Here is a 26,234-nt window from a genome sequence, read left to right as displayed (position 1 = left end):
TCTCTCAACCAATCAGATTTATTCGAGAGGCAAAATGTGCTTGGGACTCTTATTTCTTGTCTGATACGAAAGGAAAGGGTGGGGACAGTATGTGGGTGGAATAGGAAGGTCGAGACGACACCCTTTTGCAGGGACAAGTACGAGAACTGTGGAAGCTCCGAGTGCTTCGACGCACCTGCTCGCCCGTAAGGGATGTAATGGTTCAAAGAGGGTGGTGGAAAAAAGGGAGAAATACGACAGAAGAGCGAAAAGAGCATTGCCGCGTAACGACGCGCAAGCGGCGACAACGACAACGAAGACGATGACCTCTTTTTTCTATCTCTTTTTTTTTCTCTCAAGAATCGTTGATCGTCTTCGCGATATAACGAGTCTTCCTCTCGGTGCTCTTCTTCGAAAATTGCGATAGCACAAATCGAGTCGCTACTTGTATTATATTAAACATCATTATGATGTCTATTTTCTTGCCGTCATAACGTTTTGTCATCGATCTGCAAATGATCGAACATATTTATCAACCTCGTTTCACCCTGATTTTTGTACAAGTATTTAAACAAATGTTTATCGTTGATTGTCCCTTGATAACGTAACTACTGTTTTTATTTTCCTCCTTTTGTTCTTTTACTTTTGTATTGTTCAATGTTTTCACGAAGTTCTAATCAGATCATAGAAAGGTGAACGCCGTCGATGACATTGTGTATACTTATGTATAAGAGTAAGCCTTAGTTATTTAATTTTATCCTTTTTCGACTTATTTTATCCCTTATTTATATGTTAACCAAGATTAATGTTATTCCGATAAATATCCAATAGTTATTAAAACGTATACATACGTAAGTTTACATATAGAATTCATGAGCATTAATATCGGATAAAAATGGGAAAAAAGAAATCGTTCAAATCGTTCTTTTTATTAGATCTTTGATATATTTTTTATATATATATTTTTTTTACTGCAGCAGATATATCAGAGAAATCATGGAACAGAATAACTCATAACTTAGGAATTATTTAATGTTTTTATCAATGACATTGACAAATGACATTGAACTAGTTTTCAGTTTTTACAATAGCTATTAAAATGTATAATTAATATTAGAAACAAATGTAAATTATATGTTTATAAGACCCAAACATGCGTATAAATAAAAGTATAAATAACATGAAGACTTTTAAATATGAAAAACAAAGTGATAAGCGACATTTGAATTAATATATGAGTTCGTTTTTGCTCGACAGAGTTTTGGCGTACTCTGTTTCAAGACATATAAATCTTTTCGTGAAATTTCGAGCAAATTAATACGAAAAAGGAAAATAAAGGTATGGCAATAAAAATGGTCAACAATAATGAAAAATAGCATCTATGTTCAGAAGGTTTAGTTACTTTCCATATGCATTTCGTTCACATTTCATTCTTGTTCCACTTATCTCATATTCGGCTGTGTAACCGTCCAAAATATGTATACGTAATGATACGTTAATTGCCGACCTCGCGTTATGATAACAAATAAAACACATAGGATTGCATATAGCTATCCTGAAACATATCCACCACGGTGACCTGTGAAATAGAAAGAGAGAACAGGAGCACTGAACGTATTTTTGCGATATTCGTCGAGCTCGTTTTTGGGAACACACACACATATATACACATACACACGGACGCAGACACAAAATAAAAACTTTTCACATACGGAGTTGCCTTCTCTTTATTCGCGTAAAAGCGCATAGTGTTGGTTTAAAATGGAATTGAAATTTATTGGGATATTTATACTATAACGTGGAATTATCGAGGTCAAATTTTTTGATATAGATATAGGCTGACCCGTATAAAATCTTTTATTGATGGTTTTTGTTATAAAATCGATTATTTTCTCTATTAAAACACATGATAGAATTTGTATTTTTTTTTAATGATTATTATTAAAAACAACGAATTTATAAAATTCCATTGTTTGCAGAATTGAGAGACGAAGCCGAATTTGTCTCGTATTTCTAAACAGTATAAGATTATATTATTTCATATTTTAATAATTCTTTCTACAGTTGATAATTTCTATTTATTTAATTATTTAGAATGTAAAGAAAAAATTCAATCTCGTTAAATTTCTATAGGACAGTGTTTGAAGTATTTCGAAGGATAATTTACCGGAGTTTAAGAGGACTATAATCATTTGTACAATTTAATACGAGATAGTGAAACTTAACGATAGAAAGTGAGCGCGAATTGATTGTTTGTTCAATAACGTGGATTCGAAAAATCCATAAAGAGGTTCCTTTTTCAATAGTGATCCTAAAGAATTGAACATGAAAACTTCTTTTACGTCACGAGAAAAAGTTCCTCCATTTTAAATCGTCACACCACGTGTTCCTGAAGAGATTCACTGAAATTTCCTGGGAAGGATAAGATATCAGGATTTTTATCTCGTTCGGTTATATCTCTGAAACCTTTGTCGTACATTTCTCCTCCTTTTTACTGGACCTTCAGATTTTTTCAATGTGAAAATATTTTCTCTAACTTTGAATATTACCGGAACGCATGGTTATATTATATGCTCGTACAAAAACAACATCTTCGTATATTTACGGGTTTGAGAAGATTTTAGTTCCAGTCTATAATTTATGCAGTCTATAATTTAACTGATTATGTAAACCTTCGTTTGGTAATTAATTAATTTCAATAAATTCAATTAAAATAAAAAAATTATTAAATTTATAATAGATTAATTATTACATATTTTATATTTTTATTTCTTCGAACTTTTCATTTATTCGAATAAAAAAAGTCTTCGTACGTGTTTCGTTACGAATTTTCACGATTGTAATTTATATAAATAATTTGAAAAGAAAATCTGATATAGAGAAAATATCAATCAAATTTCAACAATTTTCAGTTTAAATTATGTAACAGTATAGTTCGTGTTTATGAATCCCTTCACGAGTTTCATAATTTAAGGAGAAAAATTTCGAGGAGACCTTTCTTTGTTGAAACGTTTCTCCAAATTGTAGCGCCACCTGAACTCGAAAGAAGTTTACGTTCAAATATCTTAGAGGGAGAGTGAGATTTTCGAATTTCGATATCACTCTGCCGTATCCTTGAGAATCTTGGGAGTTCTACTTTCGTCCTCACTGGACGACGAAATTTTCTTCCTACTTTGCTTCACTCTCTCTTACTTCTCTCTCTCTCTCTCTCTCTCTTCTCTCTCTTTCTCTCTCTCTCTCTCTCTCTCTCTTTCTCTCTAGCATTACTCGGGCGACTTATCGAGTTACAAAGACGTATAGCGTTGAAAAGCGATTGGATCTTCCAGACCACCGTGACCGTCTAGAAGAGAGAAATCTTCTGGGAACTAGATCGGTTTTCTATGTGAATATATATCTATGTATGTAGGTATATGAGCCAACATAAAGAGAATGTAATATATAATACATACATGTAATATATGCATAACGTATGAGTGTGTGTGTGTGTGTGTGTGTTTGTGTGGGAGAGGGAGAAAGAGAAAAAGGTACATTTAGACGATATAAAATCAATAATCTTATTAATCTTGATAGTAATACCTTGGAAGTAAGTTCATAAATAATACAATTAAATGTCATCTAATATCAAATACTCTTCGGTTGTGATGTTTGATAGTTACATTGTATCTTACACACAGTTCGCAACGAGTTTATCGATTACCTATACTTTCCACTATCTTGGATACGATACTTGCCAAGATCGATAACCGATACAGCAGTTTGTTATCGGATTCATATCGGTTATTGTCTGTTATCGAAAAGAATCAGTACTTCGTTATCAATTAAAGAAATTTTCCTATCATTTAGTGGAATTTTTTACACTTTTTTAATTCCCTTTTGAGAAAATTATTTGATAGAATCATTTTATCAATCTGTGATTATAGGGATTTTACGAACTATTTTATTGGAAATCTAGAAGTATTAGCAGAACTCGTTCGGATTTAATGAAACTTAAAGAAAGCAAACAAATAGGAAGGGAAAAAAAAGGAAAGAAAAAAATGTCTTTTCCAACGGAGCGTAAAAGAATTCTCAAAAAATCTCTTTCGTCTCGAAGGAGAACGATCGACGATTGTTCGGACACCCGGTGTGTCCCAATCGCTTCTGTGTACGTAGATTTTATGTCTTCCTGCCTTTATGGTATGCGATAATTTAGAATTGGTGTCAGGGACAGGGTAGCCGATCTATATGCATCGGCAGCCGTTGCCAAGGATCCCGCCCATTCTCGAACTCGAAATACTTATTTGGAGAAGCGTAGACCGGCCGTCTCCAAGAACAAATCGACCATAAAGATTCGTTCGGTCTACGGCGGAGCCCTTTAAGATTCTAAATGCAGATCTTCTTGCGACGACCACAACAGATTCGCATGAAAGATCGCCTCGATGGAGGCGTATTGGATTCTCCAATACTCTTCCTCTTCTTCTTCTTCTTCTTCTTCTTATCTCATTCTCTCTTTCTTTCTCTCTGTCTCTCTTTCTCTCTATTTCTGTCGTTATCTTACTCTTTCCTCTTCAATTTTTCGTCCTTGTAATGGCAACGACCGTAAATGTATATTTCCATTTTCGGGTTCTTGGCAAATGCGACAAATTTAATTTTCGAGAACGAAGTTTATTAGGAAACAGGAAAATATATCACTAACAATGTGAGTATATTTTAGCGAATTTAAGTAATATTATTATTAAGTATAATTAATTCATACAATTAAATTGGTATAGGGTGATCTTTTAAAATAAGTCCGTTGAATAGCTCCGTAATTTTTGGTTTTATAAAAATATGCTCAAAAAAATGGTGCACTACTTTAAAAGGCACGTTTGATTGTAAGAAGAATTTTTTATCAAGGTCATTTGTTACGAGATTTCAAAGTCCTTGATGTATCATTAAGGGGAATCTCATGATTTTTTTTTGCATGAATTGATTTCTCGTAGTTCGTTATTCAGAATAAAAAATGTTATAATGCCAAAGAATAATTATCTCGCGAGATATTTTGAAATATTGTCTGGTAATTCACGCAACTGTAATAAGCTGTATTTTTTTTCTTGGTTGCAGTTAGAAAAAATGTTACAGATAAAAGATAAATAATACAGGATGGGTTATATATTTACGAATAAAGTGGATTATATGAATTACAATTTTTTCGCAAATGCATATGCACTTAATTAATTTATGTATATAAATGTATACATAAGTGCTAAAAAATTATGAAAAATCTTAATCGTGAAAACGGTGATAAAGAGGTGAATCACAATTTTGTTTCAACAGCAGGAATAAGTAATAATTAGAGAGAAAAGTAAAGAGAAATATTATATATAATTTAGTTAAATAGAAATACATAGGTACTAAAACAGAAAGGGAAAACACAAAAATTATGAAAAATTGAACATAAGAAGACGATAGCGTGGAACCATCATTTTATTTTATTATTAAGAATAAATAGTAATGAGAGTGAGAGAGAGAGAGGGAGAGAGAGAGAGAGAGAGAGAGAGAGAGGGAGAGAGAGAGAGAGAGAGAAAGAGAGAGAGGGAGGGAGAGAAATAGAACGAAGTATTACGATTAAAGTACTGCGTGCACATTGTCGGTGCAATCTAAATCAAGCGTTTATACACCACACGAAGAACACCGGGAAAGTACCTTTTATGAAAGCCACGTGCTCGTTCGTTCGTTCGCGCCTCGGACTATATTGCTCGTAATAATGCATAATAAACGGTTATTTTTCTCTACCATCATCTAGTCCCCCTTTTCCCTCTCCCTTTCTCATTTTCTCGCATACTCGGCGTTATACGTTTATGGAAAATTAACACTGCACGAAGTTTTACCCGGTGGCCGTACAAACAACAAGATTGCATGATAATCTTCAAACGTTTATAACAATATACGTTCGTTTTCTCGCTTAAAATCGTTTACAATATTTTACTTCATTTTTTCCCTATAAGGTAGAAGAGAGAAAAAAAATTAGAATTTAGAAAACATAAGTGAGATCATAAAATTCTTGTTTATTTTTTTCAGTTATCTTTTTTATTATCTTCGTAGTGAGAAATGTATTATGGAAAAAGATTTTGAAAAAATGTCTTCTTCGATTAATATTAAATATCGAAAATGCAGAGAGAAAGAAAATATACTTCAGTTCGATAACTTTATCAATATTACAAGTATCATTGTTCAATGATAATTTCTTAGATCTGTAGTAAGAAATTGTCGAAAAATAAACGTTGATGAATTAGTATAACGATTGATAGTAATGATAAAATTGACGATAACATTTGACCCGAGACGTATTTAAGTATCTAATCTATCTCTTTTTTTTGAAAAAGAAAATAATTAGATGGAAAGTGACTATAGTCGCCCGTAGTAACGAAAGGGTTAATAAAGGTAATTAACTCATCTCGGTTTAACTGAAAAACAATCAAAACTACGTTATATTATAATAACGGTTTTTTAATCCGGTTTTTAGTTGGTATAAACTCAATCTCTAGTTTTAATAAAAAATAGTATCTCTTGCAGCCCTAATTCATAGAACAGCGCGTTTGTTAAGAACAAAAATTGACGACATCGAGTACAATAAAACTGTAGTTGTAACTGAATTTTCTATTTTTTTGTTCTAACTTTTTTTCATCGCATGATTCCCATCATTCGAACCAGATCTTTTATCAAGTTTATATAACACTGATAGTTATCTTTTTATTATTGGCGTGAAAAAAGGTTTATAAAATTATATCAAAAAAAATGTTTTCTTTGATTGATATTGAAAATCACTCATGGAAAAAAGGGATTATACTTTGATCCAGTATCAAGAGTATCATCGTTCGATAATAATTTCTTAGATCTGTGATTAAAAATCGTTGAAAAATAAACGTCGACGAATAAGTATAACGATTGATAGTAATGATGGCGATAAAATTGACGATAACATTTGACCCAAGACGTATGTAAGTACTTAATCTATCTCTTTTTGTTAAAAACGAAAACAATTAGATTTCTTAAAAAAGAAAATATAAGTGGGATCATAAAATTCTATCGTAGTTTCTTTTAATTATATTTTTATTATCTTAGACGTGAGAAAAATGCCTTTGAAAAATATTTTGGAAGAATTTCTCTCTGATTAATTTTGAAAATCGCTCTGGGAATATACCCTGGTCCAGTAAGTATTACGAGTATCATCATTCGACAATAGTTTTCTGGATTCGTGGTTGGAAATCGTTGAACTGAGTAAGACGGTAGTAGTAGTGATGGCCGAAATGGTAGTGGTGGTAACACTTGGCCTGAGAAGTTCTTAATCCGACACCGACGAAGGTCCATGCGAGAGGTCGGTGTCAAAAGGCTGGTTTCCCTGGGAACCGGTTAATCTTTTTCTCAGCCCGTAGGGACGCGGACCGGTACGTGACTCGCGGAATAGACCGAGCCAGGATAGAGAACGGCGGGATGGGTAAACTTTTATTAAAAATCTAATTGGATCGGAGCTCGGGGCCCGAGGGCCATTTCGTCGTACTCGTTCTCTCTTTCTCTCTTTATCTCCCTTTCTTCCACCTTCTTCGTACATTTTACTTACTCCGTCTCTCTTTCTTTCTTTCTTTTTTTCACTTTTCTTTCTTCTTCTCTCTCTCCCTCTCTCTCTCTCTCTTTTTCTGTCATGGACGTACGTTTCTCTGTGCATCACTAGGCTGCCGCTGGAAAGATTTCAAAAGAACATAGACGGTGTAAATCCGTCGCGGCTCCTTAACTTCGTCGCACTCTTCTCTCCGTTTCCTTTCCCTATCTTCTGCTTCTCCCGTTCTCAGAAGCTCGCTCAGCCATTTCTTTTACTTTTATCTTTTCTTCGTTTCCTCTCGCTGCACCCATCGGCTGCATTTCATTAATCTCGGATTAAATCTTCGGCTTCTTTTCCCCTTCTTACTTTCTCCGTCTTCTTTCCTTTTTATATAATCTATATGCATATATATGTATGTCCCTCTCTCTTTTCTCTCTCTCTCTCTCTCTCTTTCTCTCTCTTACTCTCTCTTACTTCGAATCAAACTGCATTCGAAGTTATTAGACGCTTCGACTAGCCGGTTAAAGCTATTATTATTCATCTTCATTATTACGTACCTTATCATCCAACCGGTTAATGATTTGGTTCGCGGTTGAATTGCCGTAGAAATCAATTTAATAATCTCTAGGATTATTATGCGAGTTCTTTATTGCTAGTTCAGTCACGTGTTACGAATTGATACTTAATAATAGAGATCGTTTAATAATGCTTTTTTAAGCCAGAAGTCAAACGTTGTTTTTAAAGAAATAGATTCTTTAGGTGGAATTCCTATGGAACGCATTTGTATGTGAGTGAGGAAAAGGAACGAGCGAAGGACATGATCTATTGTCTACACGGTTATGTTTATTCTTTCATGCATTTATAATCGAGGTTCTTTGTACATTATTTGTGTTTCGTGTGTTATAAATGTCATATATACAGGATGTTTCACCTAACTCGAAGACTTGAAATATCTTTGAAAATGTATCAAACTTGATAGAATTATTTTGAACACTTTTTAAAATATATATGTTTTGCCTTGAAATGTTTAAATTTTAGATTTTATCGTTCAAAGTTCATTCGAAGATCAATAAATTCACATCTTGAATTTCGTTTTGTATTTTTTTTTTTTTTTTTTTTTTTTATGAACGACTATACTACGGTAATAAAAATATGTTGATCCGTTTAAAGGAACATCATTAGTCTTAATATCTCGAGAAAAATGATTTTGACTAAAATTTTATGTTAATTTGAATAATCGTTTTTATTCGAAATGAACGATTTCTTTCTTCGACATATTTTTTTTTTTATATCATTATAACAGAAACATTTCAAGTGCTTGAATTAGTTGAAATATCTGGTATAGTTCTATATTATATCTAAGGATATATAGAAGTAAAGCATTTTTCCATTTTCGAACCAATTAGCAGAAGCCTCGAGGGTGTAAGAGATTATTCCGTTACTAGTTTGCTAAACGATCAACGCGTAACATCGCAACGATTATTCCATAGACGAAGACGAATTTAAAAAACTCATAAATCGCATATACGTATATGTGTGTATATATGCGTATATACGTAACGAATAATTTTAACGAGATCGTTCCTTTCTTTTCTAGAATCCCGATCAACGAGTTCGTTGTTTCGATGAGAATGATGAAGAATTATAGAAATCGAGTATCGATCGAGTACGATTTTTCGATCACACATAGCTTATCGTTTATACGTCACTTATAGATGACACGAGATATCTCGCAATCCGATTCTTTCTATATCGAAATTTGTATTCTATATCTTCTATATCTAACATTGTTTTTCTTCATTTTTCTTTTTATTCTTTTATTCTATTTTTTAATTTTTTTTCTTTAATTCGCCGCTTCATTGATTCGGTAGCTTTGTTCAGTGAGTGAAATATCTATTACCCAGGAATGTAAAGTTAAAAATTCGAATCTACTTGTTTTGTTAAAAATTAAAGGGTCTTTAATTTAAGAATGGTGCAAATTTCGAAATATAATAAAATTTTGATGTTAATAATTATTTTCAACGATCGAAGAGAAAATTTTACTGTCGCCGTAAAACAGTTCGTTAAATTCGTATACGTATATATATACATGTATATAGATGTATGTGTGTATGTATATATAAATACATGCGTATGTAGAAATTTATTCCATTTATCATTATGAAATATGAAAAGTAATTCATTTAGCTTGATGACCAGTTTTGAACAATTGACGGACCGTTAAAATCGTGCTTTCGCACTTGATTTGTTCTTCGGACTTTAGAATCGTATTATTTAGTAACGTCTATTTCGATACAAATACTTCGATTGTCAAAGTGTTTCCTTTTTCGAAACGTAAAATTTCAAATATAAAACAGGACAGGATCGTTCGAGAGGAGAAATATATTCGATGAAAAGCTCGTCAGAATTTTAGGTTTGAACGATCGCGCCAGCTGAAATTTACCGCTACATGTGAATGTGTGTGTGTGTATGTGTTTTATGTCAAGTTTTTCGTTGAAAACACGTGAGTAGCGTGCACGAGTTATGGCATATATCAGTTATCAGAGGCAACTAAAAAGAGAGAGAGAGAGAGAGAGAGAGAGAGAGAGAAAGAGAGAGAGAGGTCTCGTCGCATCTCTATGATAACGTTACAAGTCTCAAAGTTTATAACGTAGAGCAGGACTGTTGGCAGAGCGACGAGCGGAGATATCGTGCGAATTATGTCTCCCTCGAGCGTAATAATCGTCGCATTCAATTCGATAATTTAATTCAAAGGATAGATCGAAATGATTATTATTTTTGTTGCAAAGAAGTCTCTTGAATTATGGTGGACTCATAAAGGTAATCGTATACTTCGAAGTAAATCTAACTTCGTTTTTCGAATGTGCTTCTGCAATCATTCATTGGATTTAGGAAAATCGATGAAAAAATTGAACTGATATAATCGCAACAGTATCGATTAGTAACTATTTGTAATAAATTCATATTGGAATATAGTTCTTTTCGGTCTACATGAAATTTCGTGACACGTAATCAAAAATGGTCGGTCGGTCGATTTTAAAGTAACATATCATTTTTCTTACCTACCGATAACTCTTTACGATGTATAAGTATAGAAAAGGATATGTGTCAGGTTTAAAATGGTTTATAATCGATCTTTGTCGAGTTTCTTTAATTCTAAAATGAAATTCAAGGATAGAGATCAAATAACATATTTTTTAAATTCCGATTTAAAGTTCCTTAAAATAAAATAAGATTAAGATAGATTTATAGGAATTTACCATTATCACTGACACTAATACGATAGGTACATTATGTTATTTTAATTCGAGAGAGAGAGAGAGAGAGAGAGGAATAAGAGACACGAGAGTGGAACGAATCGGTCGTGGTGTCGAATCACAGAATAAGAATAAGGAGTGTAGAATGGTCGGAAAGGGAGATGGTAAGGGTTCCAGCGGCTCGGTAATAACGTTACAAGTCGGAAGTTGGGGAAAGTAAGTTTGTAACGTGCCAGAGAGAGATAGAGACAGAGAAAGCTCGAGCCGAGCGACAACGATCCAAGATATCGTGGGAATTATGATCCCCTGGAGATACGATCCGGCCTCCGAAATGGGACTAGAAATGGTTTCTACCGTAACTTTCGCGACATCTGCCTTCAGACTTTCGTGACTAAATAATTCAGACAACTTCCGATAACGTTACTTCCTTCGAACTATCCTGGCAACGTGTAAACCCTCTTTCTCCCTTTTCTCTTTTATGCTGAAAAAAAGAAAAATAAGAAAAAGGAAGAAACTAGCCAATAGAACGTTCTCTTCTTCTACGTTAGCTCGTCCAATTACGTTGAGCAACGAAGATCGGTCAGTTCTCTCTCGAACCTCTTTCATGTCACGTTCTTCTCTTATCTACCAAATTTATTTCCGATGAATCATCTCCTCTTCTTTCTCTTTTTGAAGAAGGGATAGGAAAATAGAGAAAGAGGGGGAGAGAGAGAGAGAGAAACAGACAGACAGACAGGCAGACAGATAGACAGAGAGAAAGAGAGAGAGAAGTCGAGATAATCGGAACCATTACGTTCGACGTTCGACTATTACCACGATGTGTTCCTATAATAATACCTCTAGATAGTTTTCCTGATAACCTTAACGGCGTTTCTCTCAGTTCTGTTTGAAGACAAATAGTATGTTAGTCGTTCTTTTCCTCTCTCTCTCTCTCTCTCTCTCTCTCTCTCTCTCTCTCTCTCTCTCTCTCTCTCTCTCATATTTTCCTATACATATGTGAAAAATTTATCTGACTCTTTCGAGTTTCCCCTTTTTCTATTTTCGAAGAAAGGAAGTAGACTGATTTATCGATATAAAACTTCATTTTTCAGTCAATTAACATCTATTATTGGTTAGCTTTAATACTTCTTAAATATCATTTAACCCTATTGCAGTCATATATATACATATATATACACATATATATATATATATAATGTCGCAAAAGTAATTGGGTTGCATTTAATACAAATCCGTGCTTCAAAAATTGTCATAAAAGTGCGCGGGAGCAAAAAAAGAATGCGAGCTTCACCGGCCTATATAACTTTTCAAAAACTTGATGCTTCAGGCGAGTGCGAGCGACCGCTATTACTTTTTCAGTACACCCGAGTTTTCTCTTTTCCTGTTGTCATCGTGGTAGTAATAATAGTAATAGTAATAGTAGTAGTAGTAGTAGTAGTAGTAGTAATAGTAGCAGTAGTAGTAGTAATAGTAGTAGTAATAGTAGTAGTAGTAGTTACCGTACGCGACATAAAAGCGAAATCCAAGTTATTTGCTCGTATTTCTCTCCTGATCCATATTTTTTCTTTTTTTTTCTATTACGAACAGACAGGTCGATTCCCAAAAGTAATAAGTTTTCTTGAAATTTGTTTGTATAATTATATGTAACTTGTTGTATTTCTTGTATGTGTTCGTTTATTGCATTTTTTGTGTTGCGAGCTTGGTAGTTGAAATGAGTTTGCCGAGGATTTCTGGAAAGAGGGAGCAAAAGAAAAATGAAAAATCTAAAAAAAGAGATATTCGAAAAAAGAGACTAAACGTGATTTTTAGAAAATGGAAATGGGTAATTGTTATATGTTCCAGTTACAATAATTCTTAACAATAATAATCATATAGATAATGTTAATAATAATAATGATAATAATTATAATTATTTATAATTTTTCTCTTTTTTCTTTTTTTGAATAAATCGATACGATTCTAAAAATGTAACGATCATTCAATCGAGTCGATCCTTTTTCAATACTATATTATCGATATTGATAAGAGAAAGTAAGAATTTTCTTATAATGTCGAGGAATCAATAATTTCGATTACAAAAATTATTAATCTATGTAGACGAGTCACGTAAGCACGATAACATTATCAGACGTTATCTCTAATGAATCAAACGATCATCATGGTAATACTTTCGTGGGAATTTCCAACTAGAAACAGACGAACGGGTCACGAAAGAGAACTAAAGTACATACCATATTTAATTCTGTACCTGTGGAACCCTTATCTTAAACATCTCCATTATCGCGGTGAAGTTAACGAGGTTGATTTTCATGTTGATTAGCTATTTTGAAAAGGAATCTCAAGTAAATTATTAAATATGCTCGGTCTATCCTCTTAGATAGTTTTTTCAAGAGTTTAAAAAGTTGAATATCACATTGAAAGAGTAAGTTTAATAAGAAAGAATAAACTCAATGTAAACCTGATTCTCTCTATCTATATGTAACTTGAAAGAGAAAAAAGAAAAGAGAAAAGAAAGAGAGAGAGGGGAGAGAGAGAGAGAGAGAAAGACAATCACGAGAGTAACGAATTAATTCCATCGGCCTATAGCTTCGTTCGATAACATGAAAACATCGATATCTCCGTGGCGAGGGATCGTCGAGGGTTGAGGGTGGTAAACGGGGTGCAACGTACGGGGTGTCCGACGCGCTTAAAATTGATGGTTAATTCAAAACCGCCGCAGGGCTGCGACTGAATTTGACCGAAGCAAATAACGGCTACCAGGTTGATTCGCGGGCTGCAGCTGTAAACACGAATAATGGAGAGTACCGATTGGTAAATTGTGTGTCCCGATTCGTCCGAGTGAACGAGCTTGGTGTGTGTTCGTGTCTGTGTTTGTGAGAGAGAGAGACAGAGAGAGACAGAGAGAGACAGAGAGAGAGAGAAGGAGAGAGAGAGAGAGATGTTTCTCTCCTTTTATTCTATAACTCCTATTGCATTTCTCCCTCTATTCGTTAATACTCTCACTCGAGATCACCACTTTTCCTTCAGTGCTACTCATCGTACATACGAGAGACGATGTTTGGACTTGTTTGAGATATTCCATACCGGTACTTTGATCCTGAAGAGTAAACTATGTGTTTAATCACGAAATAAAGTTTTCTTTGCGAGAGGAATTGGATGAATGATATATGAATATTTTATTCTATTAAAAAGGATTACACGTTGTTCTTTGTACAAACTTTATATATGGTGAAATTATGACATATAAATAAATATATAAATTTTATACAAAGTGATATCGTGGCTTATTTCACGAAGTGACAAAGTGACATTGCGAGTTATGTCACAAAATGACAAAGAGACATTATATAGATATGAATCTAAATATTTATTTGTTTTCATTTTATTTTTTATCTTATTTATTTTGCATTGTAATTCGTACAGTCTGTGTATCGTATATTCAATTTGTATATCGTATTTAATTTTTGATATTGCATATTCTTTTTCTCATATATCAATTTTATTCTTTTCTTATGTATACTTATGTTGATGCTTCAATAAACATAACTTTCATAGAACATAACGTTCCCGTATCTTTTCTTTTTCTTCTTATATTTTTTTTTAAACGTCATTGTACTCGCATGACACTCAAGCAAGGTACGATGTCGTTGTAACACCAATTCCTCGCGTGTTCGCGAATGTAACATTCATGAACGAGGATCTACGTGAAACGAAGTGCCACTATTTGGTTGCGTCCACTAGTTTCATCGTTGTGAAAGGAGTTTTACGGAGCAATAGTAAAAGTACTCGTAGTGGTTAGGCAACAAACATGAGTCGTGTAGAAAATGGCCGATAGAAAGACTTAAAATTAGAAAGAGAGAAAAAAGGAGAAAGAAAGAAAACACGTAGAATGTTTAAGCATCGATTTTCTGGACATCAAATGTTTTTTATTTCTCTCTCTTTCTCTCTCTCTCTTTCTCTGACTCTGTCTATTTATTTTTCGTTTATACGCAGAATTAATTTCAACGTTATCAAATTTTGTAAAATATCCTATAAATTAAGGAAATTTATTAGTTGTAAATACATGTGCAAATTAATTATAAAAACTACGTAATAAAAAAAATTAGCCTCGTTTAATAAAATTTTTGTTATTTTGTTTATTCGTGATTTTATCGATTAAATATGTATTAATGTTTTGGATTAATAAAATGTTAATCATCTATATTCTGGTTTGATTTCAGGTATAGGGATAATATGAAAAAGCTTTCAAAGGCTTTCAGAGATCGACCAGCGAGTCCATTGGAGACAGCTATATGGTGGATCGAATATGTCGGAAGAGGAAATGGTTTAGCATATATTCGCAGCGACGCAGTGGAACTGCCTTGGTATCAGCGTAATCTTCTAGACGTTATTTTCTTTTTGGTCTGTTTCTCTCTATTCGTTTTCTATATCATTTATCGATTGATTTGCTTCTTTAACAAAGGAACAAAGGCGAAAATTGATAAACAAAGATCGAAGAAAGAAAATTGAAATAATAAGATAAAATTCATCGAATATTTGTTTTTATAATGTATAAGGCATTATGATAAAGTATGATGCATAATACCTATACATAAATATTTATAATTTAAAAAATATTTAAATAAATAATATAGGATAACGATCTTTTGAATGATCATCTTTAACTTTATAATCATTTCTAACGTAACCTAATTATTTTACTGCGATCTATTAGGTTTCATAAACGCGTCAAATTATTACTCTGTCTGTGATACATAATAGTAGTAGCCATTGCTTTATTCGACGAGTCAAGAAGGTCTTTCTTTCTTTCGTCGTATGTACGTTACACTACTATTGCGACTACTGGCATTCATGGCGGTCGAGAGATAGCGAGTAACGAATGAACCAGGTATGAGAGGAACGAAGAAATGTATAAAAGAAAAAAGGGAGAAAGAGTGAGAGAGAGAGAGAGAGAGAGAGAGAGAGAGAGAGAAAGAGAGAGAAAGAAAGAAAGAGAAACGAAAGAAAGGTAGTATAGAAAGAGATAAAGTGTGAAAACGGGCTCAAATGGATGAAGAAAGATAAAAGAGAGAGGATGAGATTGAAGTTGAAAGAGAGAGGGAGAGGGAGAGTAGGAGGTATAGAAAGAAAGAGAGAGAGAGAGAGAGAGAGAGAGAGAAGTATGGGAGAGAGCCAGCTTTATGGGCATTACGAGGTATTTCCCAGGTGGCCGAGTTTCCGGCTGTTCCGAGAGGTGCAGCCTTCTACTCAGTTGCAGAAGCAACAATAACAAGGAGCTCGGTGCCGCGAGATCCGAGACTGTTACGAACATTTTCAATGGCTGCGTCTGCAATGGCGTAGGTAGCTGAAGACAACTTGGATGGATATGAGAACGACGGCGATGGAGCAGAATAGAAGAAAATGTGATGAAAAGAAGAATTGGAGACTTTAAAGACGGCGACGTATGTTTTTCGTTCCTTTTCTTTCTTTCTCTCTCTCTCTTTCTCTCTCTCTTTCTCTCTTTTATTTTTTCCTTTTTCTGTTACTTGAAAGAACAAGAAAGATGGATCGCGTCAAGCTTTGCGAGATTAAACGCGATTCCGTGAGTCTCGATACAGTGGCGCCGGCTTGGCATTTTCTATTCGGGCTTGGCTTCTCTATTTCTCTTTTTTCCTGTTCTTTTCCTTTCTTTTTTTTGTTTCTCTCTCTCTCACTCTCTCTCTCTATTTCTCTCTCTTTCACCATTTCTCTCTTTCTCGAACTATTTTGTATCTTTATTCGGTACCTACCTTCGTCCCATCGATCATATTCAGCCTACCACGCAACATTTCTCTCCAAGCCGTGAGAAATACGATACGGTGTCTCGTAAATATCTAAACTCCCAGAATGTGAATTTTGTGGTGATTCGAGTTTTTTTCCCTCTCTTTTCGAGAGAGAGAGAGAAAGAGAGAGAGAGAGAGAGAGAGAGAGAGAAGGAGGGAGAGAGAGAGAGAGTAAAAAAATGAAAGGGTGAAAGAAGATGAAAAAGGTTTAGATATTAATTACATTTCTCCTAATAATATTTTTGAATCGATCCAAATAAAATAAAAGAAACGAGTTGACTATTTTTGTTGTTATCGTTGTATAGAAAATATGCGAGTATTAATTTTTATGATAGGATGTTTATTTCTATTTTTAGGAAAAAAGAAAAGAGAGACTTATCTTTCGGTGATCAAACGTTAAATATATCGTTCGTTAAATTCTCTTTGTTCGTTATTATCATTTGTATTGTAAATATAATATTTATTACACCTTGTATATAAAACACGATGATGCTACGTTATATCACGTTATAACTCAATAGTATAAATATGTTCATATAGAGGAATTTTTCCAAGTTTTTAATAGTAAAATCTTGTTAGTGTATCCTATGGGTTTAAATAAGAAAAAAATGTTTGAAACTTTATTAAGAGGTTATGAGAAAAATTCAAATTACAAACGGAGCAATAATGGATTTACAATTATTGCTATACAATTTGTATACGTATAGACATATATGTATTCTTTTCTGCATTCATGTTTTCACCTATTTGTAGATTGGCAAAGATCAAAGAGTCAATCATGATTTGTTTAGATAACATTTGATGAGTTACGAAACAGGTTACCGTAATTTATTGCTATTAATTAAAATCGATTCTTCTCAATAATTTTATATATATAGAGCAACATTTGTTAAAGTATTTGTTGTTATTATTTATATTGTATCTTCTTTGTTGTTCGTGTCCTGAAGTATGTTTCCAATTTTGTTTTCCTTTCTATTTTCTCTCTCTCTCTTTCTTTCTCTCTCTCTCTCTCTCTCTTTCTCTCTCTCTCTTTTTCTCTCTCTCTCTCTCTTTTTATTATTCGACACAGGAAATTTAGATTTACCGATGCGAGTTCATACTGCGGCTTGAAAAATTATACGAGAGAGGTAACGTGGTATCATCGTGGTGAACGAGAGAGAGTGATTGGCAACATTTTCGAACGAACGCAAAGGGGTTGTCACGGGGATACACGATACTATTTTGCGCTCGCTTTAACTTCGTTGATTGAATCATGAACGCGGTTTACTCTCGTATCGTTCGTATTCGTTTCTACCCCTTGGGGCGTTGGGTGATGGTCCAAAGAGGGTGATCAAACAGGCCTGGGATTTAACCACTGGCTGAGCTTACATATGCGCATTACTTCCATTCATAGCATACGTTTTGATGGAAAAGATCATTGATAGAAAGGCTCATTAAAGTGAAGGCTTTTGGATTAAATAAAAGAAAAGAGAGAGAAAGAGAGATGAGGCCAATTTTTGTTCATCCGTCGAATGTAAAAATTAAATAATCCCTCGCATTACGTGGGAAATTGAAATCTTTCTTGCGTGGAAGAGTAGATGCGAATAGAATAAAAAGCTATTTGATAATTACATGCTCGAAATAATTCTCTGTAAACGTTAGTCTGTGTTAAAGCCTCGTGAACACGAATGATATTGAAATAAGAGAAAGAGAGAATGGGAGAGAGAGAGAGGACATAACAAATTAAATTGTATACTTTGTTATTTTGCAAGAGAATACGATGTCAGAGTAAGCAAGTTAATTATAATATGATTATAATATCTCAGGGCATAGAAAGAGAGATAATGAATGAAGTAGATCAATGACGTTACTCATATTATGCAATTGTTTTCATTAAAATTGATCGATGGAACATTGAAAAATTAACGTTGATTTTCATGGCTACCAGAGATAAAGATTATCGAAGTTTTTCGATTTTTACATTTTCTTTTGCTCCTCCTACAAAGAAAGAGAAAGAAAGAGAGAGAGAGAGAGAGAGAGAGAGAGAGAGAGAGAGTGAGTGAGAGAGAGAGAGAGAGAGAGAGAGAGAAAACTCAAATGCGATCATAGGAAATAAATGCAAGCGTTCAATAAAGTCAATTAAGCTCCTGGATATTCACAGAGAATATCCTTTGTCCTTCCTTTAGTAAGAAGGTTAATAGATAAACAGTTCGAAAGGGAGAAAAAGAGCGTTAGATATAATTAAATATTCCTTGGTTAAAATGAAATGCAACGGGATAAATAATAGAATCTCAAGGCAATTATAATTAAAGAGTAGTTTCAGTCGAGATTAGCCAGAGATTTTTTGTTATTTACTTTCATTGAATTAAAGCATAATGATCGTGAATGTCCAGCGAATTGAAATCCTATAATTAAGTATTACTATGTTCTCTACGTACGTAACTCTATTCGCATTTTTGTTCTTTATCGAGTCGTCGTTTGGCTTCTCCACGAGTTGGCTTTGAAACATAAATCTCACTGGCATTTAGAAAATATTAACGATACAGTTTGCCTTTTGAATAGAGGAATATTTTTCTCTTTTACGATTTCCTTTATTGCCGTTCCATTTATTTCCGACCTTCTACCGTTTCTAGGCATCTATGAACTTTCGAACATATCACCGAAATACTCTTTGATTTAAACAAAGTGGAAGAAAAGAGAGGAAATTCCGGTAGAAAGACTAAGACAGTTGAAAACTTTAACGAATATATGCGGCTCATGGAATATTCATTTCCTTTTGTGTATCCTTTTAATTTTAATATTCCTTTACACCATTTATTTCTTTATCAAAACTTGTTTTATGTCGAATTAAATTCGAATTAAATGTTTCCCTCGTTCGTATTTTCATATTATTTACAAATGGATACAATATCTGAATTCTGACACGATAATCCCAGTCGATGGAAAATAAACAAATAAAATAGGAAACATCGTGTATACAGATTGCTGATTGAAAATTCAAAGAATTCGTTCGTAGAAATACCCAAGGATCTTAGCGTGTTACCCTTGATGCTTGTTTTCTTAAGGTCACCGAGAGATGGCCTTGCAGTGTAAATTCGAACACGTGTCCAATCTTTCCGATAGCGATCGTTTAAATTCGAAGAAAATAATTTTCCCGATATTAATCACGAATAATTCATCGATTAAAACGTAAATTTCCAATGATATTCTCTTCTAAATTTCTCATTCGTGAACGAGAAAGAGGCAACAGGTGATCGATTTAAATCTCTACAAGCAACCCTTTCATCTAAGCCCTCTTCTAATTAGTATGGAGTATCTGACGATCATTTAACGCGATATGAAGGAGGAAGAAATACGTGGATCGTTTTGCGAGGAAACGTCGTGCGAAAGGTCGCCGTTTGGATTAACCGGCGAAAGGGCAACAGGTGCTTTCTGACGAAAGAGAATATCCTCTCTACGACGAATCGTTTAGTCGGTCTCCACCTGCTCTCTCCTACCCTCTTCCGTTTTTCCTTCTCTTTTTCTTTCTCTCTCTCTCTCTCTCTCTCTCTCTCTTTCTTTCTTTCTTTTTTTTCTCTTTTTTCTCTCTTTATCGACATATACGAGTACCTTTCTACTTTCATAAAGTCATAGTGCTTTTGACGCTTTTATCGAATTTTCATCATCGAATCTCCATTTTTGATATTAATTCTCATTTGTTTTTCTTTTTTTCTTCTGTTTTTTATATCATAGAATTTATTCCAAAAATGATCATAGATAAATTAATGTTTATAATTTGAAATCTGAAGGAACTTTCTTTTAATTGCTTTACCACGATCGAAGTAAGTCGGAGTTGGATATATAAACTGTTTAAGTCTTTCTTAAGTCTTCTTAAATATTAAAAGATGGACGAATATCTTTTCGCTTGGTGTATAATTTCTGGAAGCTGGAGTAGTTTCAAGTGAGCAAAAGCTCGACTTTGTGGGATATTATAAGGAGAGACAGAGAGAAAGAGAGAAAGAGGGAGAGAGAGAGAGAGAGAGAGGAAGAGAAGAAGAAGAAAAAGAAAAAGAAGAAGAAGAAAAAGAAGAGGAAGAAGAAGAAGAAGAAGAAGACCAGTTTTCCGCTTTTCGACGCTTTCAACACTTTCTCGATCTCGTTAAACTTCGCGAATGTAAAACTCTAAGAAAGATCGTATAAAAAGAAATGCGAATGTATCTACGACCACGGAAATTTTATCAAAGTCGTTACAACAAGATGACGAAAGATCGAAGATAGAAAGACAGTAAGAGATTAAACTTTTATGGAAAATGTGATTTGAGATCCTAAGCTCGGACCATGGAGAATAAAAATATAGTAAAGATAATCGTCGGGCATATTTGTGTCCATTGTGTATTATTATTTTCTTTACTTTTTATGGATAGATGTGGACTCGTGTCATTCGAGTATCCGATATAAATAATAGAGCCGTTTTGTAGCCGTCATATTCTCGATATCGTTCGTTACTGTCAGCCAAGCCAGCGAACTCGAGCTCGACTGGAAACATAATTCTTTCACCATCCTTCACATACATACATATATATATATATATATATATATATATATACACGCTCGCGCACACACGCATATAAACACATATCCGATCTGTTCGCTTTAAAATAGATCTATGTACATATGAGAAATTCGTCTTTATTATTTCGACAGTTATGCTGGTGCCCTTCCGTCAGCTTACAGATTAATATATGCCAACACGAATAATATTCTCTATGAATAATCTCATTAAAAATATTTCAGTAGTTCGATTTTAACGTACAAGATCAAGGGATATCATCTTTTTACCTACAAATATTTTTATTTCTTCTCGATGTTGTTTACTTAAAAATATAACATTTAAGTATATATTGGAAAATTACAGGATTACAATATATGTATCAATAAATGGAAGATAGTTTAATTTGTAATGTTCAGACATGCGTAATAATTTAGTTCTTCGTTAAATTTCATTAAAAAAATAACAATGTAATTTTTTTTCTTTTTTCTTTTTTTTTCATTATATTTGCTTTAATATTTACTTTGTAGCTTGTTTAATATTTCTTTTATAAATATTTTTTTTCCTTTTTTTCTTTCTTTTTTAATCATGATTCAAAAACGTTGATCACCGAACCAATCTCATATTTGTCTAATTATCTTAATAACCTTTTATAGCTTTGTCTAGATAAAAAGAATTCATAATCATACTTTTCACATTATACTATACTCTTAAGAAAATATATTTTAAGAAAATATATTTTTTAAAAATATATTTTGAGTCTTCCAACTGTCACTAATGAAAATTTTCTAAACGTTTGAAATAACGTCTGTAAAATTTACCTCTACATTATTCGACGTATTAAAGAGTTAATTTCCTTCAATCTCAAAACTTCCGACTTGCACGTATTATTTTTCTCTTTTCTCTTCTAATTTCTCTTTTATTTTTTTTTTAATACATTACGGAAATATGATAGGTTTATATGGTAAACATGCTCAAGTGGTATTTCCTCGTACTTTAGAATTTCAAAAGGACCTCAAACGAGACAAAGAGAGAGAGAGAGAGAGAGAGAGAGAGAGAGAGAGAGAGAGAGAGAGAAGGATAGTAAAGGGTCTCAACGTCATCAAGGAATTTGTTCGTGGTTGAGCGAATCGGACTGGCTGGACCACACGTCACTCGTTGCTACTCTTGCCGACTCCTGGAAACCGCTTGGTCGTTTTCTCCTATTCCTCCTCCTCCATCTACTTGGTCGACCCTCTCCAGCTTTCCAACGCGCTAGTCGAGACTGTTTATTCGAAGAACGGTACTTTGGAACGAGGACAAGGAGAGAGAGAGAGAGAGAGAGAGAGAGAGAGAGAGAGAGAGAGAGAGAGAGAGAGAGAGAGAAGGAGGTACTTTGCCACGAACGGCACAGAGTGCTGCTGGAGGAAGCAGTAGAGATGGAGTTTCGAGTCAGACAGTGAAGAACCACAGACCTTCTCCTCTGCTGCCAACTTGTTAACGTCGAATGGCAAAGTTACAGATTGCCGTCGAAAGAGTACCATTTCTTTTTCTACCTTTTCTTTTATTCTCTTTCTATTTCTCTCCCTCTCTCTCTCTCTCTCTCTCTCTCTCTCTCTGTCAATCTCTGTCTTGCTTTTTCTCTTTCTCTTTTTACCATCCCAGTCGTGGACCTCTCGCGCGAAACGACCACTATCTTCTCGTTCGCAGGGTCGAGTAGATAAAGTTGTCGTCGTTGTGTCGTCTTCGTTTCCGGCAACGAACCTACACTACGCTTTCTTTACTCTCCTTCTTTCTTCTTTTTCTTCTTTCTTACTTTCTTTTTCTTTTCTCCTTTTCCTTTTCTCCCGTTTTTCTTCCTTTTTCTTTTTTTTTTTTCCTTGAATCTTTTTTTTCTTGAACCTTGGCCACGTTCATAAAACGTTTGCTCTTAGTTTTACGAGGAAAGATGCTCGAGTCTAGTTCATCATAACATTATTCGTGATATTTTTGAGAGAGAATTATAATAATTCATCGTGTTTCTTGTTAATAGATCAAAGAAAACTGATAATCATGTTAGCCATGGAAATATATAATTATTATTATTATTAATATTATTATTATTATTATTATTATTATTATTATTTTACTTTTGTTTACAAGCTAGTAAAAGGATTTACTCTCGGGTCCTTCATCAATCGGTTTACGCCGGCGTAGTCCGATAACAAAAAGCAAGAGGCGTGGAATCGATCGCAAAGGACTTAACGAAAATTTTACGCTTCATTGATCCTGCGAGATCGTTCTGTCGCACGTCCCATCTAGCGCGGACCAAAGTATCATCGTCTATCGCGTAATATTTCTTTCCTCTCTCGAGCTTTTTCCCTCGATCCTATATAATCATAGTGAAGAAAAGAAAAAGAAAAAGAAAAAGAAAAAGAAAAAGAGAAAAAAAAGATAAAGAAAAGAAATATAACGAAGAAGAAATAAGGACATAAGAAAATCAGCTCGATCTTCGTTTACCTCGAGAAGCTCGTAAAAGCATCGTAAAAGAACTCGAATTCGAAATTCTCTATCGTCAAGATATCGGTACAAAAGAAAAAAAGATTAAGGGTGCTTCGAAAAATCTCTCTGTCCATCGATCTTCTCGAAGTCCCTTGTCGCACGTTCCATCTGCGAGACGAAGCGAACGTATCGGTGTTTTATTAGATCGTCGGGTAAATTCCTCTTCTTTCTCTCTCTTTCTTTCCCCTCCCCCTCTCTCTCTCTTTCTTTTTCGAGAATAACGTCAGTATATTATATCGTTCGACGTATCTCGATAACTCAAACTTTGTTGGTTGGTCAGTGCCGAGTAACCACTATTGCCGGTGGCTACCAATACTCTCGGATGCGAAGGTAGGTACGCTTTAAATAAAATATTCTGTTTTCGTATCGAGCGTTGCATCGAGATATTTCATCGACGAAGCATAGTACTTGTTCTAGTATCTACTATAAATATATATATACATATATATATATATATATACATATATAGACAGATAGATAGATATATACATACATGTATATGTACCTGTCGCGTAAACGATAGGTAAAACTTTGAAACAACGCTGATTCCGCAAGGATTCTGTCCAGTAGACATGGTCCATTAAAACAACCACGAGGCAGTATATGACGACGGTATATCTGATTTGATGGACGCCATGTCAAACTTCCCGTTGATTGACGACATGTTCGGACACGGGTACGTTTTGTCTGATTTAAATGCGGATTATCTATAAATTATACTGTAGTAGTTTCATTCCGTTAATAGTTTTATTGTTTCCCACCCATTTTGTTCTTTTTGTTCTTTCCCATTCTCTTTCTGTCTTTCTTTGTCCTTTCCCAAACATAATAATGAGCATTAATTAATGATTCAATCTAATCTATTCTAATTTAATTTTTCTATTTCTCTCTTTTTTTTTTCTTTATTTCTACTTTCGCTCGAATTCCATTTCGACGAAATGAGCTCGCATTCCGTATCACGAAGGCGACACTAGAAATTAAGCATTACGCCTTTCTTTCCATCTAGAACGCGAAGAATCGCGCGTCGTTTGAATTAATTAAATGTCAACCAGCCGACCGAGCGCACACTGGTGGCCGACCTTCCGTGGAATAATTACTTTTTTCATTTCAGAGGCTCGACCGAAACATCACTGGTACTTCCCTCATTTTTTCTTTCTTTTTACACGGAGAAAAAGAGAGAGAGAGAGAGAGAGAGAGAGAGAGAGAGAAGTTTAACGGACGTCCACTTAGCTCGTTCAGCAAACGATGCAATACCGTTACGATGTAAAACGAGATTTTATAAAATAATTAGTTTTCAACGTTTTTCAAGAATCGTTCGAGTCCCATGTGCCCATGGAAATTGCGTTATTCGGTTCTGCGACCAACAAGTCCTGGCCGCTGTAACATGACACGTCGGCTGTGTTATTTGCGCAACGTTTAAACGATTTCCTCTCGAAACGATCAAGCGACTCGTTGATCCACTCGAATGCATAGAAATATATTGCGATTCGTGTGAATCGAGAGAATACCTCTCTCGGTGTGATACTTTCTTCTGTTTTTATCGTACACACGGTATCATTGATACGGCTTTTTATATACGAAAAATAACGATACGTTAACGCATTCCAGATAGATCACGTTATAGATATCTCCTATTTCGTATTATGTGTTAGTTACGAATTTTTCGTACAATCAATAATACGATATAACGATTTATTTTTTCGATCAAGTTTAAAGTATTTAATTGTTTATCTAAACTACCTAAAATTATATATATGTATATATATATATATTTTTTTTTTGTTGATTTAATTGGATATAGATTACATAGTTATTGAGGAATAACATAAGAAAGATTATAAACGAGAAAATGTCAAATAAACAATATGTTAAGTGAAAAGAAGCATTTCACCTTTTTACCAAAATGATAACAATACCATCATTCACTTCCTTTTCGCAAAACATTCAGATAAATCTACATTTTTGAAATGCTCAAAGGTAGAATCGGATACATTTTCACAAAGCCAGACTTGCAAGTATTAATATAATTTATAGCTTCATTAATGCAATTATTTCTAAAAGCATATCTATAATTTGCGAGTGTGTCAATATTGTAATTTCGATGGAATTATATGTTTACCTATACATATTATTCCTATTATCTGTTTAATTCGATAAAAGCATCTACCTCGATTTTTCGGTAAATATCTTTGTAAAATTTCTGCATATTTTTAAATTTAACATCATTTATGTCGGATAACTAACGATGCAGAAATGGAATAAGCTTTTCTACGTTTCTTAAATTTTTTAATAAGCCCTGTTATGCTTTGTGTAAGATATCAAAATAATCGAAGAAGAAGATGAAGAAGAAGAAGAAGAACATCTTGGATGCTCAAATTTCAAAAGGCACGCGCGCAATTTCATCGTCGAAGTTTCACCGTCCGATTGCATTTCCATATCCTAAACCGGCAATGGAATTCTTCTCATTCTCTCGTCTATTTTCACGAGACGAGAGTCTAATATTCCTCGATATATCCAAAGAAATTATGTTCAATGGGATTTTATCATGTTTTCTCTTTGTGCACAGACATTAAGAGAAACAGAAAAAGCTAAAAAAGGTAAGAAAGACATGAAGAGAA

The 26,234-nt window shown here is 33.9% G+C and overlaps 1 protein-coding gene and 1 long non-coding RNA gene across 2 annotated transcripts in view; both read left to right on the top strand.

Moving 5' to 3' along the window:
- The window catches only part of LOC124947304 (UDP-glycosyltransferase UGT5-like), a 42,432-nt gene extending 26,986 nt beyond the window's left edge, over positions 1-15,446 (top strand). Inside the window, exon 3 of the mRNA XM_047489291.1 lies at positions 15,012-15,446. Coding sequence (XP_047345247.1) covers positions 15,012-15,300 — 289 coding nt within the window. The 3' untranslated portion in view covers positions 15,301-15,446. The remainder of the gene's footprint in view (positions 1-15,011) is intronic.
- Positions 15,447-22,442: 6,996 nt separating this feature from the next.
- Positions 22,443-25,456, top strand: LOC124947337. Its single transcript, XR_007100380.1, has 3 exons — positions 22,443-23,949; positions 24,143-24,295; positions 24,728-25,456. It is a non-coding gene; the product is annotated as an uncharacterized LOC124947337 (long non-coding RNA).
- Positions 25,457-26,234: the final 778 nt, after the last annotated feature.

The sequence above is a fragment of the Vespa velutina genome, chromosome 1 (genome assembly GCF_912470025.1).
Source record: "Vespa velutina chromosome 1, iVesVel2.1, whole genome shotgun sequence".
NCBI classification, from domain to species: domain Eukaryota; kingdom Metazoa; phylum Arthropoda; class Insecta; order Hymenoptera; family Vespidae; genus Vespa; species Vespa velutina.
The sequence above is the reverse complement of the archived record's forward strand: the minus strand, read 5'-3'. Positions and strand labels throughout refer to the sequence as shown.